The sequence below is a fragment of the Convolutriloba macropyga genome, chromosome 3, assembly GCF_964194025.1.
Source record: "Convolutriloba macropyga chromosome 3, txConMacr16.3, whole genome shotgun sequence".
Classification (NCBI taxonomy): domain Eukaryota; kingdom Metazoa; phylum Xenacoelomorpha; order Acoela; family Convolutidae; genus Convolutriloba; species Convolutriloba macropyga.
Window position 1 is genome coordinate 12061730 of NC_134470.1, and position 12982 is coordinate 12074711.

General features: G+C 35.9%; 2 protein-coding genes and 1 non-coding gene across 3 annotated transcripts in view; 2 read left to right on the forward strand and 1 right to left on the reverse strand.

The window, feature by feature from the left end:
* Positions 1-12982, forward strand: part of LOC142335945 (mediator of RNA polymerase II transcription subunit 13-like) — a 177974-nt gene that overhangs the window by 13714 nt on the left and 151278 nt on the right. The gene's annotated exons all lie outside the window — the stretch shown is intronic.
* Positions 3949-12982, forward strand: part of LOC142335949 (uncharacterized) — a 30006-nt gene continuing 20972 nt past the window's right edge. The window contains exons 1-5 of the mRNA XM_075384362.1: positions 3949-4090; positions 5903-6075; positions 9114-9231; positions 12090-12298; positions 12492-12617. Coding sequence (XP_075240477.1) covers positions 5924-6075; positions 9114-9231; positions 12090-12298; positions 12492-12617 — 605 coding nt within the window. The 5' untranslated portion in view covers positions 3949-4090; positions 5903-5923. The remainder of the gene's footprint in view (positions 4091-5902; positions 6076-9113; positions 9232-12089; positions 12299-12491; positions 12618-12982) is intronic.
* On the reverse strand, positions 12830-12901 carry Trnaa-ugc (transfer RNA alanine (anticodon UGC)). Its single transcript has one exon. It is a non-coding gene; the product is annotated as a tRNA-Ala (tRNA).

The window sequence follows — 12982 nt, forward strand, 5'->3', positions numbered from 1 at the left end:
GGTTTTTTGTTCACATGCGGCAATTTCGCTTTGGTTTTTACTATTTTTTCGATTTTTTGTACTGAATTTTTCTTCTAAATGGTTTTCTCAATCCATTCTTAGTTCATTCCAGGTCTAGTTTTTTGTTTTTTCAATGAAAATTCTTTGAATCAGGACTTTGTCCTGTTATGTTTTTTTATTTCGTCGTCGCGATTTTTGTTACGACCATATGACGTCACAACCACTTCAAATCTGCTTTTTGTTCATTCGTTCATGCAATTTCAACTGAAGTGCGTGTGTGACGTCATTTTTCGCTCTTAGTGGAGCGAGTTTTTTTTTGTTCATTCGCGTGATTAAATTTTTGGTCTCACTTGACTTACCTCACTCTCAAAAATGACTTCCTCACTTTGAAATTGACTTTTAATTACTTTAATTCAAAGAGTTAAGGTCAAATAGGTGTGTGTCACTCTAAATGAAGGTTATTTGAGAGCAGCTAATAGAGGCAGCAGAAACATTTTTTCTGAGTAAAGAAACTGAGAATTTTGTTGTATCTACACCTCGGCAATGTCCACAATAAAATGGTTGTATCTTCAACCATTTCAATCGTAAATATGACTAAGCTATATGACTAGCAAAAGTTCTAAGCGATCTCCGATACTCCCCAGAGGGAATTGTTAATATTCCTTGAAATTAAAATTTCAGAAATTTAAAAATTATCACTTTCCTTTTGTTTTTGAAAGCGGTGACAGCAGATTATTCGGTTTGCGAAAACACAAATTTCTTGCAATTTTAGATATTTTTTTAGATATTATTAGATTTCTGTTTCGATCCCACTTGTGGGAGGGAGGAACTATATACTCACGGGTTTTTAGGTGAGTCAATTTTGGCGGATCGATATTTTCATCGTAGAGATATGTGAGTGGTATCATTAAAAAGCTCGTCTAGCGTGAAATCTGAAATAGAGTTTTTTGCATTTCGAGTTATGGAGGTTTAAACTATTGTGTGAACACGTGATATTTGACATGATTTTTTTTCACTTTTAGCGTAATTTTTGTTCAAATTAAGATTTCAATCAGAATGTTAATTCAAAATTTGATTTTACGCTACAAATGAAAACACAATCGTATTCCTAATCGACAAATGCTATAAAAAAGGCTAGTTTTGGTCTTATAGGGAATTTTACTATTGAAAAAATCGAATTCGATTTGAAATGCTGTTTTCTAAACACGTTTTGATATTTTTTGTTGTTTTTCAAGTCACTTAGATACTTTTCATATCAAATTTCCGTTAATGAGAAACGTCATTTACAGTCAAATGATGTCCAATGAATAACTATCCGTTTTCAAGGAATCGCTACTGTTTTTTATGCCTTGTAAAGAAATTTTGATTTTCTTTTGGAGATTTTAATAAATTATTGTAGTCCTTTGGCATAGAGTTGTTGACTTAAAGTGCAGTAGGCTTCCTAAGGAGATAGTGAACCTATCTAGTGCTTTAAATGGACAGCTAATGGCTGTCAAGACTGCAAAAATAATTTTTCGAAAAATTTTTTTGAAGCATTAACCGAACTTAAACTTATTTCTGTGAACTTGTAGGTCAGTCTCACTAATGACAGGAGCCTTTTCTTTTTGTTAAAACCAAAATAATCTGGGTAGCGGTTTTATCTTCTAATTATTGGTTTTATGACCAGCCTTCGTATTTTTTGAAATATTTGATATTTTTTCAGAATTTTTGTTCCTTATGAAATCTTCGCATTTCATAAAATTGTCAATTCGCAATGGCCTAGCGAAGACTTTCTGATCATATATAAACTTTCAGAGAAAAGTTTATGGCTTTAATGGCTTCGACACTTTCTTGCATTTTTCTACTGGATTTTTGGTTGTTGCCTGAATTTTTTACTGAATTTTTATCGAGACAAACTAGACTGTTATTGGTTTCCGTTGAAAGCTATTGAATCTAATGACTTTGATACTTCGGTAATATCGTGGTTTTAATATATTTGTGCAAATTTGTTGATTTTATACTACGGTAATTTCGTGGTTTTGATATATTTGTGCAAATTTGTTGATTTTTCGAATTCGTATTGTTACAATTGGAGGAATCCCAGTTTTATTAAAAACAAATAGTTGGAAATTAAAAAGTTATACTGAAATGTTTATTTTTTAATGGCTTCGGCACTTTTCACAATTTTTTTGGTGAATTTGCTGTTTTTGCCTGGTTTATTATTTATATAGTCGTTAAATTTTTCCAAATGATGAGAGGTCTCATAAGCGTTTAATTGAGGACTGAATGAACATGTTCAATACAGTAGTCAGTTAATAGCTAATAGCCTTAAATTTTATGAGACTATTTGTATTCAAATAATTTTCAGTTTTTTTATTTTTGTAGTTCTTCACAACTTTTAACTTAACATCATCATTGAGAGGTTCCTTTTATTGTAACTCAAACATTAACTTGTCTATTGATTTTGTGTCATAACTGATGTTTGAATTGTTGGACAATATGGGTTTTCATAAAAATTTTGTGATTGGTCAATATTTGTGTTCTTTTTTCTCTTCTATTAGCTTATTTGCGTCAATAATAGATCCCAATGATTTTCAGATGAGGCCAAAATGAAGATTTTTATTTTTTCAATATAAATTTAAGTGAATTAGTAGAATTTGTAATTGAAATAAGAATTGAAATAGATTTCAGATAATCGCTAATTGGGTTAATGGCTTCAATAATTGAATTTTTCTGCATCTATAGGCCGTTTCAATGGCTTAGTCTAACCTAGACAAGACATGTCCTATTTTTTGTGAGAACGATTTAGTAAAGTTATGAAAAAAAATTTTAGTTAAAGGCTAATGGTTTTTAAGAATTTTTTGATGGATTTTTGAACTTCGCCTCATTATTTCTTTTGTCGACTTGCTACCTAGTCTCATTACGGAAAAGTCCCATCTGCTTTGTATTTAAGAAAACGTAAATTTGTTTAGTTAGGCTTTTATCTGATTGCACTTTGACGTTGTTATTAGGTGCTTTTAAATTTAGATATTGAGTTTTTGCCCTTAAAAATGTTTCTTTTTCTTTATACTTATTTTGTTGGTTGTTTTCTCGTAGTATTAATAATGGCATACCTCGTGGGCGCTCTAATGAGGCAGGCATGACCTTACGTATTTCAGTTAGTAGTTTGGGAGTGAAATAATTCTTTTAACTTCAAACATCAATTTTTGAACATCTCTTCATTTTGTTGACAATTAAGTCTACAAAAATGTAGATGAGCTCGGGTCGGAACATTATGTGCGAAAGCAAATTATGGAGCCTCCTTGTTAAATATTATAATTAGACAGAGGCAGCTTCACATTTGCTGTTTCATATTTTTTATGTGCAAAATTATTTGCTTGATTAAAAATAATTTATTTTTACTATTTTCATTTTTTTAAGCTGTGAGAGCCGTTGGCAGTGAATTTGTGTAATATATAGAGAAGATATTAATCATTGGAGGATAATTTATCGAAGTTTTTGAGCTTTTTGCCTCTTTCTTCTATACCAATGACATGGTCCTCAATTTTTTTTGCTCTTATAGTTCGAAAGTCATTTTTAATTTGTCCCCGACCTTTTGCTTTTCCATTAAAAAACCTTGCCAATGAAAAAACTATTTTTGGGGAAACTTCTATAAAAGGCATATTATGGGTAGCTTTTACTAGCGTCATTTTTTTTATTTCAAGTCTATATCTCGATTTAAAATAATATTCCCTTCCTGTTTTCAGTGATAAAAAATTCAAATTTTTTGGGCGGTGATGGGGCGAAATTAGTTGCTACTGTGTTTAGCTGGCTCCCTCGTATAAAAAAATGAATCTAACAAATCTTGAGCTGCATTTAATTTTTTATACTTTTTATTGCTCTCGAACAGAGTTTGACGTCATTATTGTTGCCATATATGTATTTTTTTTTGCAATTGTATTTTTCTATGTCGTCTGTTTGTTGTTTAGTGCACACTACCATCACAGCCAACAACACATGTACAATTCGCATGGACAAAACTCCAATGCCTACACTAGGAACAATCCTACAGGCGCTGGTGGCAGCCGTAACTCCCTGGACAAGCAAACAGCCGATCATATTTACTCGCCAGGTTACAAGAAAGCATTCATTGTTTTATAGATTTGTCATCTTTACAGAACCCTTCCAAGAGACTAACTTTCATTAATTTTGAATTTTTTCTGAGCTTTAGATTAGATTTGATTTCAGATGGCAGAAGATACAAACAATTATTATCGAACGCTAATTCAATTCTTCACCTTAGACACCATACAAGTCAAACGGCTCTTCAAGAGGTGCCCAGAAAATCTAAATAAACGTGGAATACCAAATAAAACATATCAAAAACGTTTTTATTATCCAAATAATATTGAAGTTAGTTTGTTATAAGATTTTTTTTTTCAGTCCCCAATCATAAATTGCAACAAAATCCTAGTTCAAAATCAACTGACAATTAACTTGGTTAACATGATATTCTCATCAACACAGCAGATTAGCAGTTCATTTAATCAAATATCAGCAGTCCGTTTCTTTTCTTCACAACAAGAAATAGGCCTTTTGCAATATGCTTTTGTTCTCCCAGCTTAGATCAGGTAAGAACAGAAACTTGTGATCTTAGGCATTAACTTAGCTAGAGGTCTTTCTTCTGGATACATAATGTAGTTTTTCGGGTTGATGACATTTTCAAATTGAGCACATTTGAAGTTGCTCGCACCATATTCAATTTCGTTTTAGTTTGATGCCCCCACTCATTGGGTGACAAAAACATCAGAGCGCTAATAATTGGCGTTAAAATTTGTTGCCCCTGCTGATTGGGTGACTTATAAAACAGATTTTTGAATCCATGCCAGCAGACATTTATTCTACAAGTACGCTGTCCTCTCAAGTATCGTGATAAATATTTGATAACTTTTATCCGATTACGACTGGAAGGTCAACATATTTCTTTAAGAAATAAAAGCTTCATCTTCATAGCGAAACGATCTCCATTTAGATCTAGTTCCTCTTATGCACAGATTTGAAGCCCTTAAGATTGCAAAATTCAATCTCAGTTTGACGCAGTTCATGATAATGCTGTAGGGTTTGTCCCACTTAGAAGCGAGTCTGTCCGCCAGTCTTCTGAGAAAAATTTTGCTCTCCTGGCCATCATGCCGTCAAAACTGAAAATTAACGGAGTAAAAGCGATATGTTTTTCATGGCAAGCCTCGGAGTATTTTCTCCTCTTTTCGTCAGCGCAGCTTTCCAACACATCCTCTGGATTTCTGTTGCTGTAAGATTTAGCCTCAGTGTCTGTGACACGAATATCAAACGAGGCAGTTTCTTGAGGGCTCCAGACACCTCTTATGAGAAGGTCGGCTTGTAAAGCTTTCTGATTCTCTGAATGTTCACAAATTACTGGTTCTTTTTGAGTGTAAGTCCATGCAAGGCACGATAAGTCTCCCAATAAATCTGTAATTTCATTATGCCTTTGTGTAATCAGGGCTCCTTTTTTGCAGATTAGGGCATGCTGAACATGGAAATCTTCACCACAACCGTCACATTTCACAGGGAAAAACTTTCATTTTTAGCTACCAATTTTGGCAAAAAATTTTCTTTGGCAAGGAAAGTGAACATTTTTTAACCAAAGATCTCAGACTTCTGTGTCTGTGTTTTGTTTTTCGGTATATGAACGAGTTATCTAACGGATGACCACGTGATTGGCCTGTTACAGGCAACTTGGAGAAAATCCAAATATGGAAGTTAAATAATATGCTTTGAGGACAATTGGAAATAGAAAATTATGCCATTTATTCTTAAGTAAAACAGATACCTGTGATGATGGGATTGGAAGAATAAAAAATGTTTGTTTACACAATGTAAGGAAAAGAGAGTTTCTGATATCTGAAATAGTGACCATTATGTTTAGGCACGGCATATATGAACGGCTATGCACAAGGAGGAAGTGGCCAGCAACATTCTTCGCCTGGCTCCACGCAATCTAGTGCCTCCTCATCTGCAGGAGCTGGACATCGCTCCCACCTGCAGCAGAATGGCCATTTGCCAAATGGGTTCACAACACCACCTTCTCAACAACTACAAGTGAGCACTCTTTAATTGCTCTCTAAATTGCTCTGTCTACTATGTAGATGTAAAATGATCAACTCGAGTCTTAATTAAAAAGAAATAATGGATGTAAAAAAAACGATATATAAAGACGGAACGAAAACGCTATAAGTTTTGCGTATGTGCAATAAACAACGCATATGTGCTGGTAATGTACCTTTGCACATCGAACGTCCCAACCTAAATGGTATAAAGTTTGTCGTTGGAATATAATTTCCAAAATAATTCAGCTTTCACGCAGGAAATAGGTACGACATTTGATAAGTGTTCTCCGGTTAAGCAAAAATTGTTTGATTGCTCTTAAACAAAGTTTGCCTGTTTTTTATGCAAAAATTTTGCTGGAGCGATCTGACTTCTCCCTCTTCTTGACTTTTTTTTAAATTAAACTTATTTGTTTTCTGGCGTCTGCATCGTAAGTGGTGTCTCTGCGGATCGTTAAACCAAAGCATAAAAGAGCTAAGAGAACTTCTCAGACCTTAATGAATTTTCGAGCGTTTAATTGGCTTTAGACGGAAAAAACCGGGGAGACGATGATGTCAAGACAAAAAAGATTGTCTGATATATAGGTTAGAAGCAGCTCTTGAGAAGCTCTTAAGATTTTCGAGTCGTAGACAATCCTTGTTCACCTTATCGTTCTCAAAATTGTTCAGCTGCTATTTGCTTTGATGTTCAACTTGATTAATTGATTTCAAAGGAAGATTGTAGCGATTATAGTCCTATTATAGTGATATTTGTGCGATTTTTTGTTTGGCCGATTTTTTTCTCTGACACTTTTTAGTTTTCGTTCTTAAAACAGGTAAAAACCGGGGCGTTAAATTATTGAGATTTTCTCTTAGAGAAAATCTTCTTCTTACTAGTCTCCTTTCTTCTTACTAGTCTCCTTAGTTTTTTCATAGCTGCATGAGCGGAGCTATATTGCGGTGTCCTTGGTTTTTTACAACTTGAAGAGGAGTATTGATATTCTACAGGTTATTTAAGCAGAAAGCAAGTTTGTTCATGACTTGAATTGTGACTTCTTTCTATTCGAGTTTTTACCTCCGTTTTTGATTGTTGACTTCTGTTTTCGAACATTGGACTTCAACAATAGCTTTGTTTGTAATGTATAGCAATTGGTAACAGTCTGTAATTCAATAATCCCCCATAAAAAAAACAACACCCCCCCCCCCCCGCGTACCTACCCCCCCCCACGACCCTACCTACCTACCCCCCCCCCCTCAACGTACCTACCCCCCGCCCCACCTACCTACCACCCGCATCACCACCTACCTGTCCCCACCTACCAAACCCCCCCCCCCCCCCCCACCACCAGCACCTACCCACACCCCTGAACTGAAAAAATTTTAACGCTTTTTATGTTATGTTGGTCTACTATTTTTGTTATTTCTAGTGTTTTTTTCGATATTCTGATTTTGTCCAAGTTAGGGTATTCCGGTTTCCGATATTCTACAGGCTATGGTTTTTGTTTCGTTGTCTGAAGGTCTTTTTCGTTTTACATTTGTTCACACAGCAAAGCTATAAAAAAGTCCAAATTTCTCTGAATGACTTCCTCGGACTAAAGGCTTTCGCGCGCGTGACGTCATTTCTCTTTCTCTCTCCTCTCTCTCTCTCTCTCTCTCTCTCCTCTCTTTTTCTCTTTCTGTCTCTCTCTCTCTCTCTCTCTCTCTCTCTCTCTCTCTCTCTCTCTCTAGCAAAAGTTTTTGCATGATTAGATTTTGATCATACGTGACTAACCTCATTCAATAAAATGACTTTTGATTTTAAAACAGTTTAAATTAAGGTCAAAGGAACGCATATGTGCAATAAAGGTGCCTAATGAAAGTATATCTATCTGTTTTCTATCTCTATTATATGGCACGCAAGACTATTCTTTCGCAGCTATTCTGGTAATCTGCTGGCTATGTTTCGGATATTTTCGGGCTTTTGAATTGCTCTCAAAAGAAGGGTAAATCATTAATTTTAGTCCCCGCTGTTCTTTTCTGCTGGTTTTTTTTACTATCTTGTCTGACTTTCCCCCTGACCATGACTTTCCTCTGACCATGACCCTGTGTCTGAGCAGCTCTCTTCGAGCTCTACTGGTCTCTAAGTGTGGAATTCATTGAAATTGCTGAGAGGAAAAGGTCATGGTTTTAAAGAGCAATTTTGGAGGCTTGCTAGCTGACATTTGGTATTAAGCTTACTAATAGCTTTCAGTTTTTAGAATCCAAATTAAGTATAGGTTTAGAATCTAACTGAAACTGCACAACGTATTATAACACTTTTTGAAACGTTAGGAACATATGCGTCATATTTGAGGCAAGACTCAAACGTTCAGTGAATGCTTTGAAATGCTTCTTATCTAAAACTTTTCCTCTCGTAAGACATTTATTAACTTTAGCATTCATGAAGCTGAAGTTTCTGTACTAGAAATTTTTTCCATTCTGTTTTTGTGTAAACTTTCTGCATTAGTTATTCCGTATATGAGGATAATATTTTGAACTACTGTTTGGTATTATTGTTGCATACTGTTAATCATCTTTCGATATTGTAACACTTATCGAAGTTTATCAAATAACCCCAAAAGCTGCAATAGTCATGTCACGCGTGGAATCCATTGAAGGAATCCAGGTTTTCATGTGTTCTCCTGGCTCTTGATTTTGACCAGTCTGTGTATTGAATTCAATTGTTTTCCTTCCATCTGATTTTGGTGTAAGTTAATTGTTTTCGTGCCATTTCGATGTTTGCAATGAAGCGCTCTGCTCCGGTATTTCTCTTTGAATTTTGTTTTCTCGAGTGTTTTGTTTCAATTTAGAGCTATTGAGCTATTCTATCAATTCTCGATTGAATCTTATCAAATTCAAATCAATAAAATGTTATGAAAGCGCTCTTCAAAAACAGGCAGTTAAACATGTAAAACTCGGATTTGAGAGTTTACTTATGCCATCCCAGTGAATGACGAACACATGAATACCCTTGCTTGTTTGTCAAACTCGCTTGGTTATTAATTGCAGAAACAAGCTCATGCTCAAATATTATAGGTTAATTGCTCTTCAAAATCTGGTGGCGGAAGTCGAATATCTCCTCAACATTCTCGAGTTCCAAGTCAGTCCTCTGTCGTTTTCCCCTGGAGGCCCTGGAACTAAACATCACCACCCCGTAAGTGAAGTTCGTTAATATCCGTGCGTGATCTTTGTCACCTCACCGTTAATGAAAAATAATACGAGAAACTTCAGTAATAGGATCCAATAACTCAAAACTGTCCAATAATAGATCAAAACAGGCGGGTCAAAATGCCCGCCTGTTTGATCGCCTGTTTAATGCCCGCCTGTTTGATCGCCTGTTTAATGCCCGCCTGTTTAATGTAAATTAAACACATTAGACTACTCTTTCGATACTCACTATTATTGTTTCCAATTGACCGATTAGCCTCGTTTCATAAAGCCCCGATTAGCCTCACACGTGCTCTGTAACTGGGGGGGGGGGGGGGTGGTGGTGGGGTGGTGGGTGAGTAACGTACTGGCGGGTTAAAAACGGAGAAGATCAGGTAACGCTGTAGTCTAAGTGCATGGTCACTTATGATAATGGCTTAAGTTTGCTCAGGAAATGTAAAAACTGACACGTGCTTTGGAACACGTATATTGTGTCGCAACTAATATTCTGAAACTAAATGGATCGGCTGAAATAAAAAAATGTTTCCTCATTGCCACTGAACAACCAAGTTGCCACACCAAACATCATAATACGCAAAACTTCCTGAATCTTGGATCTGAGCCTCTCATTATCCATCAGATGCTGCTTTTGTGTCTCTCCCCAAATCTGCTATAGTTAAAGTAATGTTATAGGCTTATTGCTTTAATTTTTGTTGTTTTTTATATTAAGGTCTAGAAAAAAACTCTTATAACAATCGTATGCTGCCATTCTGTGAATTTATCCGGTAAATACCCCCTGTTGTTGCAGGCTAAAAGTAAATTGAGAGAAAAATTGAGAAATTTTCAATCATTTTTCAAATTGATCGGAAATGTGATCGGCTGAAATAAAAAAATGTTTCCTCATTGCCACTGAACAACTAAGTTGCCACACCAAACATCATAATACGCAAAAATTCCTGAATCTTGGATCTGAGCCTCTCATTATCCATCAGATGCTGATTTTGTGTCTCTCCCCAAATCTGCTATAGTTAAAGTAATGTTATAGGCTTATTGCTTTAATTTTTGTTGTTTTTTATATTAAGGTCTAGAAAAAAAACTCTTATAACAATCGTATGCTGCCATTCTGTGAATTTATCCGGTAAATACCCCCTGTTGTTGCAGGCTAAAAGGAAATTGAGAGAAAAATTGAGAAATTTTCAATCATTTTTCAAATTGTTTTTTTGCAGTTTTTCTTTTTTTATCTTAGACAAGTTTCTTAGCCTATTATGTCTTGCACATTGTTTTGCGAGCTTTTCATTGCTCTGATTACAAAGGAACTTTATTCGGCTTTATGTTTGCTTGTACTATAAAAAAACTCAAGTTTTTCTAGTTTTTTTGTTCAATTTGTTTTTGAATGCCGTTTCTATTCTTCTAATTTTTTATGGCATTTGTGGAGGTTCAGGGTTCTCAATAATTGCTGTAGTTGTTTAGTCATAAATATGTGCAATTTTCTCCTTCGAGTCGTTTCCGGAATTCTTCCCGCTATGTTTTTTGTTTTTGTCTAATTAGTAGCTGCCTCTCAGTCGCTATTATTTAGGCGCTCTCGTTTTTTAATTTGCTTTATCTTTTGATCACGTTTTTCATTGTACTTAAGTCACGATTTTGACATTTAACTTCTGACTTACCTCACTCACTGTTTCAACTGAATGCTTTTTAGATTGTTTTACTCATTGAATTACGTAATATAGTGAATACGGTCAAAGTTTAAAAATCAAAATCAAAAGAAATGTGATAAACATATAAAGCCCTGTCATTAAGTCATAGTGCATTAGGGTATCACAGTTCATTAAAGCGATTGCTAGCTGGCATTAGTATTATTAATAGCCGCCCTCATGTTCTCAGCCGGCTATTATAGCGCTCCTATTTTTTTTTACTTCGTCGAATAAAAAAATGTTTCGCTTTACCTCATTTTGCCGCTTTTTCAACATTTTGCGTGAAATCTTTTTGACTTCTCTAGGCTAGTTTCTCTCTTCTCTCATTCTGCTAAAAGTGAATTTGAACATCAGTTGCTCAGCAAAGCAATTCAAAATGAACAGAGTCAGTATAAAAAATTGAAGTCAGAAATAGAAACGGGATAAACCCATAAAGCCCAATTTTAGATGCCCGCTATTTGAACGTCGTTCCTATAAGTATTAGTTACTTCTCTCTAATGCTTATTGTTTTTGTTAGTAGCCCCTGTAGCCTCTCTCTAAGAAACAGAAGTATGTTGAACTACGAAATGCCATCAAAATAAATCGGACTTAAAAAAATGTTTTTGTACAAAATTTTTTTTTTCAATATCTTCTGTTATTTCAATCCCAATCATGCTTATTGGAATCAACGGCGGCTATTTTCCGGCAATCTGCCGGGTATGTTTCTTAATAGCATTCAGTTTAGAAGCTGAATGAAGTTTAATTTTAGAATCTAACCGAATATGCACACAGTTTACCTTTGACTTTTTGTCCTCAAAAACGGGAGAAACAGGGTGCTCGGAGGGCTGAGAGCATTATGCTTTACTAGTCTCTAAGTATGCGACGATTCACCGAAAGTGTTTTAAGGAGACAATTTCAAGGTGTGCAAGGTGTTCCTAGTCTTGAAAGTTTGACCCCTCTCTGTCGGTTATTGAGGTGGAAGCATATCTCAGCGGTTATTGAGGTGGAAAAATTTTTCATGGATATTTATTTCGAGTTTTTTATTCAATAACTATTCAGAGTGCGGAACTCTTAAAAATTGCATGAAAGCTCATGTTGAAAATTTTTTGAAAAAACTTTTATGAAAAAAAAACTATTAAAAAAACTATTCTTTTATGGTTAGCAAATTTGAACGGATATTGCTTTTAATTGTTAGAGTTCAACTAGTGGTGGTGGAAGTGGTCACACGATGTCTTCTCCGTCTGCTGCATCCTCTTTGCCCCCAGACTACCCGAAAGGGAACAGTGTGTCGTGTTATGACATGTGTGTGTACTGCTTCGACGTCCTAGTCAACCGACTCAAGCCCCAGGAGCTGCCTCGACTCCCCTCCACCCCGCCAGCCTTCCCACATGCCAATGAAAGCTTGTGAGTCTCCATGACACATTGCTTTTATATCTCATAATGGATACTACCTGTAACCTCTTTTTTGCTAGTCCAATCTGGAATCTTCTATTTGTGACCCTCGGGCTATAATTTTGTTTGGGGGTGGGGGGGGGGGGGGTAATAATGGGAAAGACCCGACCCGTCTATTGAATTGAAAAATGACATATGTTTGTAGTCCTTTGTTTGTGACGTGGAAGAGCCAAGAAGCTGGGCCGGAGAGCAAGGCCGTGCTGAGAGGCTGTATCGGCACCTTCACCGACACCAAGCTACACAAAGGCCTTCACGACTACGCCTTATCCAGGTCTGCTTGCGGCCGTTGTCTCTTTTTCTCTTTTTCTCCAGCTTCTCTTTTGTATTGTTGTATTGTGCCACCTCCTTTATTTTTACTTAGGAGTTTGTTTCCAATCTGAGTTTGATTTGCTTCATTGAGTGTAGTTTTTTAACTGGCACATCAGTAATTAAGCAGCCTCAATCGTGCTCCTAAAATTTTACGAGTAACTGATTCAAAAATTTTGGAGATGTGGGGGATCGAACCCCAGACCTTCCGCATGCAAAGCGGACGCTCTACCACTGAGCTACATCCCCTATGAAACGAGGAGATCAGTTCTAGAGCACATTCAGCCTGTACGGTCGTAGTTGTTAACTAATTGTGTGTGTGTGTTAAAA